Source organism: Nesoenas mayeri (assembly GCF_963082525.1).
Source record: "Nesoenas mayeri genome assembly, chromosome: 4".
NCBI classification, from domain to species: domain Eukaryota; kingdom Metazoa; phylum Chordata; class Aves; order Columbiformes; family Columbidae; genus Nesoenas; species Nesoenas mayeri.
In genome coordinates this window covers 48,376,692-48,397,094 of record NC_137540.1, presented here as the reverse complement: position 1 = coordinate 48,397,094, position 20,403 = coordinate 48,376,692, and the positions used below count along the sequence as shown (strand labels likewise).

The window sequence follows — 20,403 nt, the reverse complement described above, 5'->3', positions numbered from 1 at the left end:
GCTTCTACTATAGCTCTTTTAGAAGACTCATAATCAGGAAGATGCTCTCAGGTAAGTGTACTTTTGTCACTGCAAATACTTGATTCACATTACTAAGACCACTAGTTATTCCTTTTAAGGCATTAAAGACAACCAAAACCAATTTACACAACCCTTTATTATCTGTAAAGACACTGTAGAGAGCATTCATTAAAATCTCTTTAAATATGATTTGATAATGGTTGATTTGAGCAGTGCACACTTCATCTTGGAACTCACACTCTACCTGTCATTGAAATTAAATAAATATACGTATGAAAGTATATTCTCCACTTGAGAATACAAGAAGTAACTCCTACTGACTTCACCGGAGTTTAAGTATATGCTCAGCTGAACTGAAGCCAAGGGGGTTCTAGGCTCACAGAGGAGGATCTATTAAGTTCATGCAAACTACAGTAAACAGATCACTACTACCAGGTATATTCAATGCAGGCTATGTCTTCAGAAATCAAGTTAAAAGTTAGATTCAAAAAAGGACCTGGGATCCCTCACCATGGCATGGAATCCTCCTCAGACTAGACAAACAGCAGCCTGATGCACAGAGGAGCCAGGCACAGGCTGGGAAGGAACCTCAGGGCACAAGCTGAGCTGGACTCACAGGGGAACACATTCCTCCCACAGGGACACAAGTACCTTATTCCAAGCTGCAGAGTAAGGCACCTTACCACACTTTCTCCCAACCTTGCAGGTGTTTGAAACCAAGCTACTGACTTCCATTTTCATATTGCACAGGTCAAAGCACAACATTCAAATCCAAACCATCTGAAACATGTTCATTCATTAATTGGAGCTGGGAAATGAGGGCAGGACAGTGAAACTTCTGGCTGGGTACTGAGCAGCTATCCTCCTTCAGTCAGTACAGAAAGTCACCAAACATCACTTCAAATACTCTGGACACTGCCTGGTACAAAAGGTTACCTGAGAAGACTGCAAAGACCATCTCTTACCTACAGTAAAATAGGCACAGAGGTACAGAGCACCTCTGAATTCTTAATTTACAAATGTAAACAATAAAAAGGAAGCAGCCTAACAGCTTAGCTGTTCTTTTTTCCTGTTATATATAAATCTAGGCAATAAACATAATCATTTCTACAGCCAACAACAAGCTTTGTTCCCCATACTACAGGGGAAGAGAAAACCTCTCCTGGAAGCTTATCTACTCCTTCTGCTGTTCCAGTCGTGGCATTCAGGATCCACACTTTGCCATCTGTAGATACTGCTGCCAAAAGAATTTTGTTCTTTAAGTCATCACTTTGGAAAACAAATGGTGTTCCATATACACTTGAAGTGGCTTCAAATTTCCACAGTAAATTACCCTCCATGTTACAACAGTAGATAAAGCAATCATGGGAGCCAAAAAATATTTCTTGCTTAGTTAAACTTGAGATGCACGGAGATGAAAACACCGGTCCATTAGTGGAAAACTGCCAAACCTACAGAAAGAACATAACCACCCATTATCAAAGTTGGTCACTTTATCAGTTTGACAGCAACTGTAATTTTTCAATAGGCTAGTTGTTGACAGGAGAGCATTTTATTTTAAGAGCATACTAGGTTTCAGTGAGGGCTGGTGAATACTTGGCAAATTATAAGTTAAGTTTTACACACAGAGTAAGTTATAAAAGACTCATAAAACAGATGTGCAAGAGTTACTACCTTCTGTGAGGTCCTCATAAAATGGCCAACTTGAGAAAAGAATATTCTTGGACTGTTGTACCACAATTAGTAATGAACTTTGAGAATTCTGTTAACGTGCCATTCTTTGCCAAGCCAAATATTCCTTTTGTAGGAGAGATTTCCTCTGCTCATGCTAATGGTGTGCAAATTCCTTTTCAAGAGACTATCAGTTCTGGAACACTGCTGCAAGCTGACAGCAGGGCCTGGGGCTAGCATGTATTTTATAATCAGAAAAGGTTGGCTTAGGAATTGCCATGTAGACTGCATTTCAAGCAAGCAAACAGAAACAATGTCCGTTGTTTTAATACCAGATACAAGCCACATCATCTCTGAGGAACTAAAAAAATATTCTCATTTAATTCCAGGCTGCCAAATATTTTGCCAGAATTATGATTTGGCATATCTCTGCTGTGATGTCATTATTTTCTGACAAATACATTAGCATTCTAAGAAATGTTTACTTCTAAATAGCCCCATCTTACAGAAGAAACGGTTTTAAAGATGTTTGAAAAAACCCTAAAACAAAACCATTCGGTTTCATTTGCTGGCGCTACACTTGACCATTTACTTTGGGTGTACGCTCCGAATTAGACATTCTGTTACTACATCAACAACTTGAGAGTTTGCAGTTTTGCTATGAGCTGCATGGACTACCCTAAGCAAACAGTTTTTCTATTTTCTCCTCTCTGTAACAATAAATAGACACTTATTTTTGGTTCACAAAAAGGTAAATGGTTACTCATTAAACATCTTATCTGAGTGTTTGTGATGAACATAAAAATCCAACAACACTTTTACCTTTTCTCCAGAATGAGTGTAACAATACAAGTTTCCATCCACACACCCAACACAAACGTACTTCTCATTGCAGTGAGGAGAGGAGAAGAGTGGTTTTCCCAGGAAGCTTTTCCAAATCTTATTCCCTGTCACCTGTAAATGGCAGTATGGAATATTTGATGCTTAACACAACTGTAAGAAGCCGCGCAAAACGACCCTTCCTTCCTCCTTATGAATTTGGGGGGGGGCAGGCTTCTCCCATCCAGAATGCATACCAGAAGCAAAATTACTCTTCAAATCTTATTCCAACAAAATGTTTAGTATTTTCCTTGAGATACTCAATACCGCTGTTCCACCATTCTCTTCCTCCCCCTAGGCAAAATAATAATAATAGCGTAGTAGTAGTTTTAATAAATGACAGACGCATTTTTTATTCCACTCCCAGCTCCTCAGTATGTGACAAGGGCCAATGAAGGACAGGATATCTTGAAAGTGAGACATATTGATTAAGTCATAAACTATAAATACTGTAGGAAATGCTGAAACCCACAATCTATGATTGTCACAATAAGCTCCTAACATAGCCTGCACATTCTTGTTTTCATCAATTATCACTTGGAGTTACAGTTGGGCTTCTCAACTACCTGTTACTAAGATTTATGGAAAAAAATCTCTTTTTTCTTAATCACAGCCCACTAGAACTGAAAAACCATGCAATGGTCTTCTAACACGAGGTTGTGTATTACTGAGGAAACTTGCAGTGGGTGGGAGGTAAAGATGGTTAGGACTGATGCTCTCAGTTGTGTGAATACAAAAACATGAACAGCTGCTCCAAGTGACTGTTCCTTTTATCAGGCAGGACCAGCTGTAAACCAACAATGCCTCAGAAAACCAGGAAATTGCTTCACATCTATAAAGAATTCAGTTTCCCTAGCGCAAAGAACACAACATCGGTCCAAGACTAAGGGAGACAGCTCTTTAAATGACTACAGGGAGGGAAACAGTAAGAGGAATGAAGGAGCTTCTTTCTCTATTCTGTTCTGATTTCAGTGAGTTCTGTGTATTTTTTTTCTAATCCCGTGTCAAAGAGAGGGAGGGGAAAAAAATCTAGAGACATGCTCTCACTTGCTAGTTCAACTGAGAAGGTAGTATATGGGAATGAGAAGACAATGATTCCAACTTTGCTCTCCAGTCAGCACATAAATTCAAGCAAGCCACTTGCTTGAATTATTATGGTAACCTTGTATATAATAATATGGCCCTTGAGTGAAAAATATCCTATGGTAACTTATGATCATCTAGTTCCTTTCACCAGAAAAGTGAACTTAACTTCAGAAACACATTTTGGCTTCACAGAAATTTGAGATTGGGATCAAAAACAAGTAAGCAAAGGTACATACTGGGTTTACAGCCAATAACAGTCCTCCTAGTGTAGCAACATAAAGATGATGTGGGAAAGAACTTAGACAAGGAGACGAAAACACAGCTCCACCTTCGCAATGTAACTTCCATATACATGCCTTTTTCTGCAAGCACAAGATAAATAAGAAATTTTTCATCTGGAGTTAAAGCTTGTCATGTTTACAAAGACCTTCGGATGACAAAGCTTATCAAACACTGCATTTGCTCAGAAAATAATAGTTAAGAAGCAAAGCTATAATGTACATGCTATTACAGCAACATGTATGCCAGTGGACGAGTAGCACAAGAATCACAGCTGAGAACACCACTAAAACTGTTTACTACCACATACTCCTAACCCCACTTAAGCAGGCCTAACTACGTCAAAATTGTAATTATGGACTCCCAAGAATACTAACACCAGTGGAGATTCATCTGATGTACTACAAATAGGGTCTACATTGGATATTTATTCTGCTATACCTAAAAGTTAGTCAGTGTGCTTACATAAATATCCAAAGCATACACATGTTGGTCATGTGATCCCACGTAGACTAGTCCACTGGAAGGGTCTACAACTGCAGAGCTTTTCACAGTATCTGCTGTGACAAAAGTCCAGTGTATTTCTCCATCACTGCTTTTAAGCACGTACACTAAGCCATCATAACAACCTGTGTGAAATGAAAACACAACAGGGGAAAAAAGAATAATGATTATTTGTATTTATGGTGTGATTTATGCTGCTAGCTGCATCACTGCTGGACAGAAACAAGATGACTCAAGAGGTACAGATTCAAAGCATTTTCCAAAGCTCCTCCTTTTCTTGTAGCTCAAAGTCTTTGCTGATAGTTCATACATGCAAACTTGATTGTTCTGTGTGTTCTTTCCAGGTTACATTTAGAATATATTTATCTCACTGCCTTTCTATCAAGTTTTACAATAATAATATTAGAAGACATGGAGAGCTGCTGAAAAGGGAGAATGTTTTTTTTTAATTATCTCTCTCCCTAATTTTCCTTTCTGAAAACAAAGATGCTGAAAGAATATGTTTTCTATTGAAAACTGAACTGTAGTTCTAGAAACTCCTTCATTTTTAATGAAACATTCAATTTTGTTATCAGAGTAAATAGCAATCAAAATACCAGCAAAAGGATGGTAACATCAGCTTTGTATTAAAAACCTCATCACCTGGACACGTGTGCTAACCAGTGATGTACATGTGTTAGCTAAAAAGATAATACCAAGATGAATAATGGCAAGTCTGTTGACAACAGACAGGACAAAACCAAAAATGAGAGAATTAAATTCTGTGAAAAATAATCTGAGGCACCGTGTGCTAATTTTTACCTCTACCAGTTTTTAAAGGCATTTTAAGACGGTATCACCTTTCCACTCTTTAAGGAAAACTCAAGAGTTTAAAGGTCACACCTCAGTCAGAAACTGTACACATTGACTATTCCTTCATGAAGCCTTATGAATAAATTGGCATATAATAAACCACAAGTGTGTAAGTTAAATAAGCTCCATCACTGGTTATCATGAAACTTAAATTACTTCTTCCTTCTGTTTCTATTGTATAATAAGTTAGTTCTGAAGCAGATATAGAAGTTTATGGATATGCGTAGATGGAGGACATTCAGAGGTAAGAAATAAGATTCTCCATCATTCATCTTGTATTTAGCAGAAAAAAATAATTTAAAATGAAGGCTAAAACAAGAGACATACCAACAATAATGAAATTTCCACACTTAGACATGCAGGCAGAAGATTCAATACGATCTCCAAGGTTCTTCTCCCATTTTATTTCTCCCAAATTTAGATCAATCGCCTGCATTGCATGAGAGTGAGAGCCAACATACACAGACGCAGATGCTGCTTCTTTAGATGGTATTATAACCAGTGGTGATGCATCAACACATTTTCTTGTATTTGACTTCCATCTTATGCGCAAGGCCAACTCTGCCGTTGTTACGTGACCACGTTCTGCATGAATCTGCTCTACACAGCAACAGTCGGTTTTATTTGCCTTGTTTGTAACTGTTAGAATTCTGTTCTCTGTTTCATACTCTTGCACATGGCTCTGTGTTATACTTGGAGTCACTAAATGCAGAAAGGATGGTTGCTGTAGCAATTCCACTCCTACCTGTACTGTATTACTGGGTTGCATAAAAGATGTGGTGAAATTCATAGAAAAAAAATGATTTCCTCTGCTTAGTGCAATAAATGAAATTAACCCTGAAGCAACTTCAAGACCTCTTTCAGATTTCAGTTTGATATGTTTTCCATGGAACTCCTCTCCACTGTTCCCACTTAATTTTCTTTTCACAACATTGTCATAATTCATTAATTGGTCCTCATCTGGGAACAGAATTTTAAGAATATGCCTATAAACCTCTTCAATCGAGCCGCTGAGAATAACTTCAAGGAGTCCAGGCACAGCTTTGCCTACTAGCATCTCAATTTCATCAAAAAATCGTAGAGCCTTTAAGGAGTCTCCACCGCTGTACAGAAATATCGCATCTTTAGAAACTCCAGTGGAGTCACCTGGGAGACCCAGAAGAGACTAGAGAAAAGAAGAAAGAGGTAACAGTCCATGGGAGTTGCACCATGACAGACACATAAATACTCAAGTTGAGTAAAATCCACCTGAATACCCAGAAGTCCTGCTCAAAATTAACAACTGAGGAAACTCACTACTCTGTAAAAAATCACATGAAATATGTTAGTGCCAACAGAGGTAGTGATGGAACAAAAGTTAGGGAAGATCCGGGAGATACTAGTTCTGTACTAGAAAATGTCTTGTTCAATTCCAATTCTGTAGTCTAGGGAATTAAACTGTGCTGTATTTCTGTTGGCCATTTTCAATCTTGACACCACTTGTCAATGACAGTTTTGCAGATAAAACATTGATCCCTTTTTATAACATTGGTTTAGATGCTTTATTTTATTTTATTAATAGAACTGATATAAATCAGTATCTTTTACTTCTGAATTATTTAAGTAAGCTACTTACCTACCTACTTTTGAAGCTATAACCCCTGCAATTCATGAAAGATTTTGGATTTGGTATTGTCACTACAACAAACAACAATTACTGCGTCTCTTCTCACTGTACTCCCTGCTTGTTAAGTCCGGGTGTAAAGTCCAAATCCTCTGGTTTTGGAACCCACCTTCTGCTGTTCATAATGGACCTAGGGCACATCCCACTCCTTAGGGTTATCATTTCTATAGCCACCAATATAGTATCAGCACTGGCAAACAGTGTTATTAATTTCACTACATTTACTTTTTCAAGTTATAGCCTCAGCACATCTCACTTTCAGGTGAAATTGGGAAGTCTGTCTTTGAAGAAAGTAACATTGTTTGGCATCACATTTCAATCCATTGAAAAGAAAGTTTCTAGCACAGACGTTTAGAAATAATACAAACAGATAGTCCAAGAGACAATTAAACAAGTGTGCCATCTATTTAAAAAAAGACTCTTCGATTCATCATTATCTTAAGAAAGAGAAACTCTACTAACACAGTAGCTATTTTGTACTAAGTTTCCATGTCCCAGTTCCTAGTTTCCCTTAGGGATACCCTTCTTTGGCATGTGAAGCAGTATTCAAAAAGCTACTGACAGGTTATGTTCCTCCTATGCTAATTGCTTATACCTCATAGGCTGCAGTCTTATCTGATAGAGAAATATAAATTACTCCCTCTTGGCCACTGCAGAGCAACTGTATTTAAGTATTAACTGAACAGAAAGAGTTGTAATGCTTAAATCTATAGGCAGCTAGAATGTTCTGGCTGCATTAGTCATACTTCTTATAACTCTCTAATTCCTGACACATATATAATGATCTGCTTGCAAAGAGAAAAAGGCAGCTCAAAATACTACCTTCCATAAATTCTGCAATCTTTCCCACAATTCCTCTGCGCCACTCAGCTTACTGTCACGCCTTCTGGAGTTTAGATGGTTCTGGTAAATCTTGTTCAGTTCAGATATATCAACTTTGCCTTTGTAGAAAATAAAGTATGATTTTTTTCATTGCTCTTTTAGCATTTACACTTCCAAAACCTGCTCTGCCCAAATAGTCACGGTACTCTTGTACACGCTTCCTTACACAAACTCAACTGCACCTCTATTATTTTTAGCCAATCAATCAGCTGCACAGAACCCAGCAAGGTTTTTGAAAATTTACCCTAGCCTCCCACATAATCCCACCTTCAAGGCCTGATCTTTCCCCAGCTGAAGTCAGGGTTCTGTTGCAGACTGCAACTGGAATGACAGAGAAAAAAATGTGCAGTGCTAAAACTAAATTCATTTTACGACTATTCTTTAACTTTTGAATGAAACATTATCACGAAAACATAATACGTGATCATGATTTCCTACTAGAAGTTAGGTATCTAAACTACGTATTTAAAAAGCATGAATCGAGTATGGATTTTGGTCAGTTAAAAAAATACTATAAAAAATAAGGAATAGAGATCATTAAAATAACTGGCAAGGGTACAATATTTTCATTTACCATGTGAGGTCAAAGGCAAAGCTTTAATCAGTACAAGCTCATCAGGGACTGCATAGGCTGGTAGATGTTTCTGGAGTTCTTTAAGTGTCTCTCTCTCTTCTAAATCATCCTTGGGTACAACAAACAGGATAAGTTTTTCCTGCTGATACCAGGTCACTGCACAAGCTTCTACCTTACAAATATCTTCAGCAGCCTGCAATTAGAAAAATTAGTCTTGTTTTGAAATGTAGTTTATCAATAGAGTGAAAGGAGTAAAAACTAAAATTAAAAAAGTACACATTTAAAGATTGTATTTGTCTCACATTCCTGCGCAACAGCCTATGAAATGTCTTCTCTTTTAGCTGAAGTTTGTTCTTCTTCGCATCAAAATGGAGTCAGAGATGTAAGTTTTATTTGCCTAAATGCCATGAGATATTATCCATGAGTCTGACACTGAATCTTGTAGAACAATCACTATAAAAGTACTGCAGTGCCAACACTCAGCATTTTTCAGGTGTCCATAGAGTTAACAATTTTGCTGGAAGAAACCATTTAATAAAACAAATTTCCAAGAACTCAGAACTAAACTCTTAACTAAATTATGTGACTAGATTTTTTGATAACACATTTTTGATAATTTTGATATTTCCGATTTCTTTTAGACTCCTAAGTCACCTGAAAATGCGTAAATACCCATCTATGATGACAATGATGTGTTCCTTACCCCTGCTCTTTTATACTGGCATACTCTGCTCACTCGATGTTATATTACCTGCTGCAAACTTTCAATATTAAAACGTTTGCCATGACGTTTAATCTGATTGTCTTTCCGTCCCAAGAAGAACAACTTCGCATCCTGTACTCTTACAAAATCCCCTGTTTCTCTCATTGTGCTCAGGGGTACAGTTATTTCATCATCAAGAAAGCAGATTCGTTCTTCACCTCCTACACAAGAAAAGATCATATATATTATATATATTAAATGTCTAACTGTAAATGAAAATTTTATATAAAGAATATTTTATCAAATTTTCATGAACTCTAACAAGCATTACAAGAAGTGTTAAAATATTATCAATGTACAAACTGGGCTATGCAGTTAATACAAAGAGGTTACTTTAATGAAGAATGTCAAAATGCAAGCAGGAAAAAAAAAGTCAATAGAATGAAAGCACAGTCTGTAGATGAAATTACGGTAATTTCCTGTTTATCATTCTAACAACCTAAAATACTGTCAGAAGGTTTTCAGCTCAATAGGAACTTAAAATGCTATATTAATCTGTATATCACACGCAGACATCAAGTAAAGCAAACAACATGTTATTAAAACTCAATCAATTAAGAAAAGTGTCTTAGAAGAATAAGAAATATCAAATAACCTATAAATATTTGTCCTTCGCCTTCTAGAACTGCAGATCCGTTGGTATCTCTGACCTCAACTTTTGTTCCGAGGAGTGGTGATCCCAAAGGTATAGGGAAGTCAGTTCTAAACACATTAAAGAGAGAAATAGTAAAAAATTTCCCCTTCTGAACACAAAACAACAATTCCAGAAATGCATTAGCATAGAGCCTTTTAAAGGACTGGTAATAGAGCAAAAGCAGACGCTGGAGGCTTCTCTTTACAAATGTTTCTTCTTTAAAAATATCTCCATTTGTTCAAAATTAACAACCTCCACAATGTGCATGGGTTTCTTTACCATACACCAAACACCACAGAATACTAGAAAATAAGGCCTGAATGGGTCCTGAAATACCCTGAGAGTTTCAGCCAGTTTTTGAGTTCCCAGGGTTGAAACTCCCATCAAGGTCAACAGAGTTAAACACATGTAACTGCTTTCTAATTAATTCTTTCCCTGTCCTACCTAGTTTGAGATTTTATTCTATTACTGACATGGCAACAAGTACAGTTGACTCTTTCAGAAAAGACTGAAATAAAAGAAACTGTAATTTCAATGTCATATATCTGTTATAGACTACCTCTGTTGAGCTGAAGACCGACTCTTATTTTCTCTTCATTCTCTAGCTTCTTCAAGCACTTGCAGAACCTCATTTATTGGATATAGACACTATTTCTGAGTGGTAGTAGAGAATAGCATATTTTCTTCAGTAAAGCAAAATTTTAAAAGTAAAGTAACTTTAAATAACTTTTGGTAATCTATGAAGGTAAGCATGCGTTCCAGTTCAGTTTCTATCAGAAGTATCATATTTTAAGCTAACACTTCTTGTTCAACTCCTGTTATTCAGGCTGTTGAAACATCTTCTTTTCTCTGATCAGTCAATGAACTCTTTATCTCAAGTTGACCAAAAAGGAGCCAAATTTTCAAAAACATGTATTTCTGCCACATGAGAATCTCTTCCTCCTTTTCCTTCCTCTGGTCAGCTTCAAAATATAATTACTTGACAAACAGGTATGAGGAAGCATCCCAGATATTCAATGAATCTGCCCCATACCAGGGGAAAGTCTGAACACAAAGACAAAACAAAAAAACAAGAGTAGCATTTAACATCACCAAACAAAACCCCAAGATTCCTACATATACCACAGAACAGCAAAAATAAAAGACAAAGTCCTCATTTGGACATCATTATTAAGAGATTTGGGATTACACATTTGATTTTGCCCAATTTATCTAAACAACAGAAAGGTGCAGACCACTAAGGCAGTAACTTTGTGCTATTTTTTTTATTTTCTAGTGTTCTCTTGAACATTCAGCTAACAAAAATAAAAGCCCACTGTCCTGTCAATCCTAAGAAATGAAGAAGACATAAAATGGTCCGTCCCAGCTTTGTTGCATCTGGGGCTGCTTACTGCAAAGGAACCCAAATTCCCTTTGCAATGAGGCTTAGAGGAACAGGCTATGAGGTGAAGGGAAGGCTGGGAGACAACAGTCTGAGACTATAAACTTCCACCATTCTAACTACACATCAACTAGGACTAAAGAACAACACATTATTTCTGGAGCACAGAAACTCTGAGTAGAAAAAACAGTTTCACTGAGGATAAGGTAATTTTTTAACTTGGAGAAATCAGAATTAAAATTATTTTTGCAAGAGAATTCAATGACACTTTATGACCATCCACCATCTTTACTTATCAGGGGTTTAAGTACCAGGTTAATGTACTGAATCATTTGTCCAAAACATCCCATTTCATAGGACATGTCTAACTCAAGTCACACGTATAATTATTATGCCAGAGGATAATTACAACTTTAAGAGAGCGAATGAAACATTGAGCTAACTGGAAGTACCTTTCATGACCTTGACACTCCCGCAACTCTCTTTATAAAATGCAATGAACAACAACAAGTCAGAAACTGAGTGAAAAATCACAGAGTGCTAAATGGTGAAAAGAAAGTACTTCTAGAAGAAGTCCAAGTGAAATTACTGTGAGACCTTGGGTAAGTGACTTCGGACAAATCTTTCATCCGAACTAGTCAAGTAATATCAGTGGGATTATTTGCTGAATAGTATATTATCCAATATTAGAAAAAAACCAGTACCTAGTCTCCACTTAATCAATTATTTGTGGAGTTTAAACACTGTAGGCAAAAGCACAGTAGCAGTAGGAAACATACATATATCTACTGATTATATTTGAAAGTAATCTTGAAGCATTTTTGCTTAAAATAAGTAAATCACAGAAGTAACATTCTGAATTGACAGAGCTTAGCTCTGAATCTTTGTTCCGAGGCTATGATTAAGAGTTACAGAGCCCCATTCCTTGACTCTCACTCTTCTCATTGAACATGCAAGATCTCACTGGAAAAGTCTCATGATAAGCAAGAGTATGGCTGGCTGAAGTTACTATCAAACTGGGTAGGAGCCATTTGACTGCACAAGTGCAACACTGATTCAATACTGCCACACAGTCAGAGACAGCACACCCTGGTCTAGGCTAGTCTATGTTTATTTAAAATGTGGATTCACAGGCTGGAGTGAGGAAGAGGTCTAGATACAGAGATGACTAAAATACAGACCATTACAACACAGTACATGAAACTTAACGGGTCTACTAGTAGACAGAATTCCAGACTGCAGTTCTGTCCTTCAAGAATCATTCATCAACTTTTACCTGAGGGGCTTGTATTAGAGCGAGAGAGATTGGATTAGTCTATTCTACATAAAAAACAAATGTAACTCCTACCAGCATAAACACTCAGGAGGACTCAGTAGCCCTGGAAACAGGTGGGTCAGGTTCTGTTTCTCATTATTATAATTCACATGCCAAGACTTGAAAACAGTGAATTTTCCTACCTAAAATCAGCACTAAAAACCTCTTCAGGAATCTTGTAGCAAGTGGCCCAGCTTGACACTTCAGTAATACCATATAGATTAAAAATACTTGTTTTGTTCTCCTTATGCTTCCAACTTCTCAAGAGATTCAGCATGGGAAATGCTTCACCACCAAGGGCTAAGACACGAAGTGAAGTATTTGCAGACAACACTGTTGATTTAATAATGTGAGCTCCAAACCTTCTGAGAAGTGTTGGTGTTGCCTGAATGATACATATTAAAACAAAATAAAACAAACAAACAAACATAAGACAAAGACCCATTACATTTTTTCAGTGTATGTGTATACTTTTTCCTGTTTTATCATATTCACTGCACAGCTATATTGTGGATGTACTTAACAATCATTTATGTATAGTAGATGGCATCAACCATCGGATACCAGTATAGATCACACTGGTGTTTTGTGAGATTTTGTTTCTCCTTTACTTAGGGACTCCCTGTTGTGTTTCAGCTACTACCTGAAGTGTGTGCACACTACTTCTTATGTTAATTACTTTGAAACAGAAAGTAGCAAACACAGTAACCTCTTGATGTTATTTCTTGAGCTTTTTTTCCCTTCAGTCCAGCATATCACAGCAAAAATATAACCTGTCCACCTGATTAACCTGCATATAGAATATTTAAAGACCTTTCCACAACACTAAACATTCTTAGGATGTCAAATTTGGGTTTGTGTGTGTTCCTGACTTGTGTAAATATAACAGTTTACAAAGATTGCTTTTTCTGGAAGCTTTCACATCACACTCTAAAATGAGCAGGGGGGAAAGGGAAAAAAAAAAAAGAAGAAAGAAAAGTTTCCTTAAATACAACAACTACTTCTATAAAACTGTTGATGTAGAGCCCTTTCACTAAGGGAAAAACAGTAAATCATTTTAACAGATACCCTTCACTCTTACTTTTTCTAGTAAGAGGACTGGAAAATTAACAGATTTCTTACCAGGTTATTTTCTTCTAGTAATAGAAAAAGATCATCACTGACCATTTTAACTCCAGTGAATCAAAACAAAGAGAAAAATAGAGGAAAAATTACTCTTCCTCTCCTTCATAATCACTTTTCAGATTTCTCAAGTCTGCTCAAGCAAGTCAAGAGGGGAAGGTAATGTCTTGCTATAATTTAAGAAACATCATAAAATTATTCATCATCACTTAAGTTACAAGGAGAACATTTTTTGTCACAGATCCATCTGAGAAGCCCTTCCTTCACTGATTAAGACAATGATCAATAAAATCACAAAATCAAACTTTTCTTAGAAAGATGTCTCAAATACCCTCATCCACCAAATTTCGCCTTTCTCTATTAATGCTTTACATGCTTAAAAAAACACTTTAAAAGTATTTTAAAGTATACTTAAAAAATCCTGCTAATAGACATTAATACCTAGGAAATTACTTTTCTAAAAGCAAGTGAGAAACTGATCAAGAAACTTGTATATGCTGGGAAAATCTACACCATCAAAGTTACAAAATATTTTTAACTAGTGGATTTTTTTCTGCTGTGGAATCTTCAGCCATCTGCTCATTAATCTTGAATTTATATCCTACAATCTCAACTACCAACATTCCTCCAAAAGAAACAGAAATTTCAGCATTTCTATGACTGCAAATATTTCAGAATTACACTAATGACAAAGCAAGGCTTAGGGTTTGATTTATCACAAGTAATAGACTAAGGAGACCATACTCATTTTGTTCAAAGCTGGTTACAAGTGAGATCCATTTTAACAGCTCTTCCCCACACACCCTGATTTAAGTTCCTGTACTCTATTAACAGTTTTCCTAAATACCTTGTTACACTACAAGGCCAGGCCTAGGCTTTTTCAGCCCTGCTGGATGCTCTTAACTTCAAGTAAATTTTCAAAAAATGAACTTTAAAACTATTAAAATTGAGATCACATAGGAGATGATCTATTCCAAGACATAAGAGGCACAGGAAGCCTCATACAAACAGGTGGCCTGAAAAGAATGTGTTGCTGTGGAATCAATTATTCTCTTGCTCTCATTATTGTAAAAGTGACATTTTATCACTCTATAAATTGTACTGGTTTGGTTGTATTTTTAGCATAGAGACTACTATTAAAACTTAAAAGCTGTTTTTAAGGAAAGGTTCTAAGATCAAGCTGATAAAAAAAATGCTAAAAAAGTCTATAACAGGTTACTCCATTGCCAGCTTCTTCAGAACTGTTTAATTAAAAGAATAATTTAACTAATTCTTAAGAATTAGTGGTTTCTTGAGATATATGTTTGTTTTATCTTTAGTTTATTGCTTTCTGTCACAAAATGTTTGAGACTTCAATCAAATGGTCATTTTCTAAACAGTTAACACTCTACAGCAAAACGGATAACACAAGCTGCACCTTCAAGGCAGAACACTCCTGCTCTATTTAATCATTAGCATCTTCACTGATGAAAAAGCAGTACACGTTAGCAAAGGTGAGAAGCAAGACACTGAAGACACTTATCTTGTCTGTTTCCTACCTGCAACACTGTCACATGGTGACGGTGAAACAGAGCAGCAGATAGCTCCACAGGCATCATTTTAATCGTGTTTGGAACAATGAGAATAGAGGCTCCACTTGCCAAAGCAATGAACAATTCAACTACAGATGGGTCAAATGTTAAAGGAGAAGCCAGGAACAGCACGTCATCCCGTGTGATCTCGAATATGGATCTAAAATAAGAAAGCTAGGAATTACAAATTTGATGCATGTTGTTAAAAAACATTCCCAAACTAGAAAAGCAGCGTGAAAGAAATGTGCATTAGTAAAGCTAAGGTCTTAAGGGCTGCCCTGACTATGCAGGCTTATGCAGGGCAGACAACCTGAGTAAAGGTTCCTGCATCAAAACTACAACTATTGATTAAACACGAGGTCCTTTGCAAAGACATCCACCACTGCACGGAACAATACAGTATGTTGAAGGGCATATTTCAACTACTGGATGCTCACTTAAAAAAAAAAAAAAAAAAAGGTTACAAAAAAGGCAAAAAGAAAAAAAGATGATGGTATTTTCCAAAATAGATTTTTTTAGAAAGTATTAAATGAAGCAGAAAGAAACCTAGATAGCCTAGAAGGGAATTAGGACTTAAAAACTCCAGAACACAACAAATATAACTGTGAATAAATAATTAATTTTGTTTTCTATTTCATTTAAGCTGCAAGCCAGAGTATAATACTTCTAGAAAGAGCACATAACTTGAAGTACAGCCCTCAAAAATTCAGGTAAAGCACCGTTTAAACATCAAAAGTAACAGCTAGAGAAACAAAATTTTACCTTATACAATTTAGAAACAAAAGAAACAAACACAAATAAATCTGAAAAGGCACAGGAGGAAGCGAAGCAATGTTAGCAAAACTCCAATCTACACTCCTCTGCAGTATTAAAAAACAAAAAAAGTCCAAGTCCCTCAATATCAAATTTGTAAAAGCATTTAAAAAGAAAACTGAAAATCACACTTACTTAAGATGCTGAATATTTGGCACGATACATTTATGAGGCACTCTGACTATTTTGGGGATCCCTGTGGTTCCTGATGTATGCAAGACATACGCTAAAGAGTACTTCTGGCCAACATCCATGTTACCTCCTTCGGATGTTTTTACTTCAGTTTGACCTGGACAAGCAGGGTATCCAGGCTGCGAGTTACCAACAGCTTTGAAAGGTTCATATTTACTTTTCACACTGTCTACTTGTTCATTTAAATCAGCGTTGCTTGAGCTCAGTTGGAAGAGAGTTAAACCAATATGTCCTATTGTGGAAGAACTGTGGTAAAACCAACCAACATGGGACATCTGGAATTTCTGCAAGAGAAAATAAATAATTTAAACAATAGAACTCAGGATGCACTGTTATTATTCTACTGTATGCAATGAAATAGGAAACAAATAAGGTGTGATTTTTCCTGCCTCTATTTTTGGAGGACATATGTCGGACAGTTTTAAGCTCAAGTATTTATATATATTAAATGTGAGTGAATGCAGACTTTATAAATGCAAAATAAGCAATTCTCTGAGCAAATTCTGCAGAAGACAAACAACTTCGAATTACAACTAGACGGTCCAATCTTGTCTATTGTCTTTGCAATGTGAGAGGATGCAAGATTTGGGAGGAGCTGGACAAGAGGAAACCAAACAATTAAGTGCACCATTTTTTTCCAACTATTTTCAACTATTGTGAAGATTTCTAACTCTCAACCTTGACACATGGAGAAATAAGTCTGGAAAAGCTTTCCAGTGCCAGTGTCCAGCAGCCTTGCCTGGACAACATTGTAACAGGCACATAGGTATTTTTTGAAAAGGAGAAGAAGCCCTTTATACTTTTACATTCAAAGACATTATTTTCTGAATGAGATAGACCACCTCTTCACACAAAGAAACAAAACAACCCCATCCAAGCTTAGTAAAACAGAGTACAATCTGAATAGCTACACATTTCTAAATTGCCCTTTAATTCTTCCTGTAGAAGCCTGAACACTTACATTTATTTTGTCATTCTCAACAAGAATATACTGAAGATTGCTTTTCTTCATGAAGTAAGCAGATAACATTGGTGGTGCATCTGGATCAACAGGAGAATAGGCAGCTGGAACTTGAAGGATTCTAACGAGACAAAAATGTTTTAAACTTATTCTTTAAAAAAATAAGAACTCTTAAATTTCACTAACATTTCTTTTATAGATCAATAGTCCTCAGAGCCAGAAAATGTAGTCATAACATGATTTTTGAAGATTTTGTTAGAAATAAAGTAGGAAGAAAATTATAGTCAGTGTTGCCTTTTGGTATTTTACAGCAAGGAAAAAGATTAAAGCTTGATGAAAACATTCAACATTATTTCTGACCAAGTAGGCTGGTGATGACAAAGGTATCACTGACATCAACAGCACCACATTTTTAAAGCTTCTGCTATTGACTAGGAACAGAAATATAAACTTTTTATTTATACATGTAAAACATATTCCAAAAAACCCACCAAAAGTCTGCAATTTCCATTCTCACTAATCTAAAAAATCCAACATAAGAGAATCTGAGCATTCACTGGAGTTTTTTTCCCTAATAAAGAGAGAAACACAAAGTATGATTCTGCTCTCATTCACTGTGCTTTACACTGTAGTGCTCCCTCAGCAGTTGCTCACTCCAACCCTTCCCTCTAGTGGCTCCATTTGATAAAGACAAGCATTTGAATTTGTTAATGTTACAAAAAGCCAAGATGAGTAAGGGGCGACTAAAATATGAACGGTTTTGATACATTTTCACATTTCTTCTAAGGCTGGGTTCCCACATACACTTAGTTTTACTTCCTCTTTGTGCAGGCAATTTATCAATGACAAGATCCAGAACGAAGACTGGGAAGCCGCAGCATTCTGCATACTCAAATAGCCACTGGTATCAGCGAGTGTCTAAACTCGACCTGCCTCACACATAGCACTTAATTACTCAGCAACGATGGCTGTGAGAATCTAAACACCCCAGTAGTTCCCAGTCATGCAGCAAAAGAAAACTGTGTCGCTGCTAAGTTCATTAGGACACAGATTAAATGAGGCTGGAAGGGACCTCAGGATGCCCAGTCCAACCTCCTGCTCAAGCAGGGTCAGCTGTGACACCAGACCAGCTGTTCAGGTCTTGAAAACTTCCAGGGATGGTGCCTGCACAACATCTCTGGACAACCTACACCACTGGGGAAAAAACAAGAAAGTTCCTCAGCGTTTGCTCACTCCACTGAAATCTTTATACTCAAAAGTGATACATCATCTTGCACTATTACGTATTTTAGGTGCAGCGTGACAATAAGAAAATACTGATACAGATCATCCTGATGAGAAACACGATTGCTGCTGTATAAATCAGCTGAAGAAAATAAGCTTGTGGTGCTGAGATTCTATATTACGTCATAAATGCAATAGATATAAAAGATACATATGTAAAGGATACAAGTATTAGAATTCATCAGCAGAAAGAAATTTTTTTAAACTGCTGAATTAATGTGATTGTTGAGAACACAAACATTACAGTTTCCTAGCCATTAAATAATCAATTTCACTTTAGTACTGCATTGCACATGACTTTTTTCTTCAATATTTGTAATGGAACTGCAACTGTATACTCCATTAGCTTAAAGCATGAAATTTGTTTCCAATGCATATTTTGCTAGCAAGACACAAATACATTAAAAAACCTGCATACCCATTTTATTCCATTAGATTGCCTCTGTTTCTAAACACGCACAAACACATTAACAATTATTTTTTGTATATTTTTATAAATATGCTTAATCATACGCTTAAAAAAAAATTGATGTTGTTACATACACTTCAGATCAATGACCTCAAGATTAAAAAAAACCCTTTAGCAGCGGCTTTTCAAGATTATAATATTGTCAGCTTTTTTGCACTTCTTAAGTGCAAAAGTCCGGTGCCTCTTTCTTGACTGAATTACTACAATATTACTGCATTTTTAATTAAAAATATAAAACAAACTGAAGATTTGCTTTCATTGAGATGACCCTTAAAAAAAAAAAAAACACAATACTGAATGCAATCAATCAAAACATTACCCTAAGATCCAAGATGGTAAGTTTATTCCTGGATAGCAGTAAAGGCCTATTTCACATTTTCCTTGCTGATCACAGTGCTTTTGAAGAAAAGCTGTTAATTCCATGGCAAGCTTAACCACCGTTGCATACGTATAGAAAGTGGGAGGTTTGTCATTGCATTCATCAAACCAAACTGCTTTTCTATCAGCATACAGGCTGGCTGCCTGATTCACCAGCTCCTGAAGAGTCATGTTGGATGCATAGCTTCAGTCCCCCTGAAAGATTAACAAACCAGACTGCATTATCACCTCCTAACTTTTAAAATTTTAGACCAATTATGTAAGTGCACCAAATACCACCAAGTAGGAAAAAAGATCTTTGGCAGAAAACATACTGCTTCACCACACCTTATATTGCAAAAGTGTAAGGCTTAATATTTTTATTGTTTGCCATGGGTCTCATCTGTGAGCCCAGGATGCAGTAATTCACTAACATTTCATTACACTGAGGATGTTTGCTCCTCACCATCACATCTTTTTTTTTTTTAAAGCTGGGCAGAACTGAATTAACAACTTTATTAACACAACTGAATTAGTAATTTTCTCTTTAACAGAACTTTGAAATACAAATCTTTCAGTCTCAAGCAGAAAACCCAACACGTCCACTACCAAGGCTTTCAGGGTGTTGTTTGTTCTGGCGCCCGTCTCTGCCCTACAGGCCCTCCCGTCACGGCCGTACGGTATCACCGAGCCGCGGACTGGCAGGCTCCGGGCCACGGGCCCCTCTCGCCTCCGCCGCGCCAGGGCCAGGACTCCGCAGCGGCCCCGGGCGAGGCCAGGCGGCTCCTGCACCCCCCGCCACGCTCAGCGTTCCGCATCTCCACACAAGGCCTGGCCGCCCCCACGGCGGGGGGCTGCGCCATGAGCACCGCGGAGCCTCTACGGTACCGACGCCATCAGCGCGGCCAACTGAGCGCTGCCACTGGCCCCAACGGCCGGAGCTCAGGGCAACGGCCACGCCACGAGGATCCCCACCTGAGGCAGCGCCGCACGGCACCTGCCAGCGCCTTCCTTTTCTCCACAGCCGCCTAGCAACTCAAGTTCAGCTCTTCTGATTGGCGGAAAAATGGTAGTCCCGCCGACGCTACGGTAATGTGGCGCACTCATTGGCCAATGGCCGTCGCGCTGTT

At 37.3% G+C, this 20,403-nt stretch overlaps 1 protein-coding gene across 5 annotated transcripts; it reads right to left on the bottom strand.

Moving 5' to 3' along the window:
- Positions 1–113: 113 nt before the first annotated feature.
- Positions 114–20,382, bottom strand: AASDH (aminoadipate-semialdehyde dehydrogenase). Of its 5 annotated transcripts, none has more exons than XM_080344278.1 (15): positions 20,249–20,382; positions 19,236–19,489; positions 17,164–17,284; positions 16,146–16,486; positions 15,165–15,357; positions 12,648–12,889; positions 9,770–9,876; positions 9,163–9,335; positions 8,412–8,604; positions 7,778–7,896; positions 5,620–6,457; positions 4,402–4,565; positions 3,894–4,019; positions 2,515–2,646; positions 114–1,472 (listed from the first exon to the last, which is right to left on the bottom strand). In XM_080344278.1, exons 2-15 carry the CDS (start codon positions 19,463–19,465, stop codon positions 1,074–1,076), a joined length of 3,378 nt encoding a protein of 1,125 aa, XP_080200404.1. In that variant the 5' UTR covers positions 19,466–19,489; positions 20,249–20,382; the 3' UTR covers positions 114–1,073. The 5 variants fall into 5 exon arrangements, 4 of the variants coding, with proteins under 4 accessions (XP_080200404.1, XP_080200405.1, XP_080200406.1 ...); XM_080344280.1 differs by lacking the exon at positions 114–1,472 and adding an exon at positions 1,792–1,925; XM_080344279.1 differs by lacking the exon at positions 20,249–20,382 and having other exon boundaries at positions 19,236–19,558.
- Between the last annotated feature and the right edge of the window lie 21 nt (positions 20,383–20,403).

Excerpts from the sequence above, each read along its gene's own strand:
- AASDH (XM_080344278.1), bottom strand. The coding sequence starts at position 19,465 with ATGACTCTTCAGGAGCTGGTGAATCAGGCAGCCAGCCTGTATGCTGAT. Across the intron at positions 9,877-12,647 it reads GTTTTTAGTGCTGATTTTAG|AACTGACTTCCCTATACCTT; the intron begins GTAGGAAAATTC and ends TAATGTGTTTAG. Across the intron at positions 9,336-9,769 it reads CGAAGGACAAATATTTATAG|GAGGTGAAGAACGAATCTGC; the intron begins GTTATTTGATAT and ends TTTCTTGTGTAG.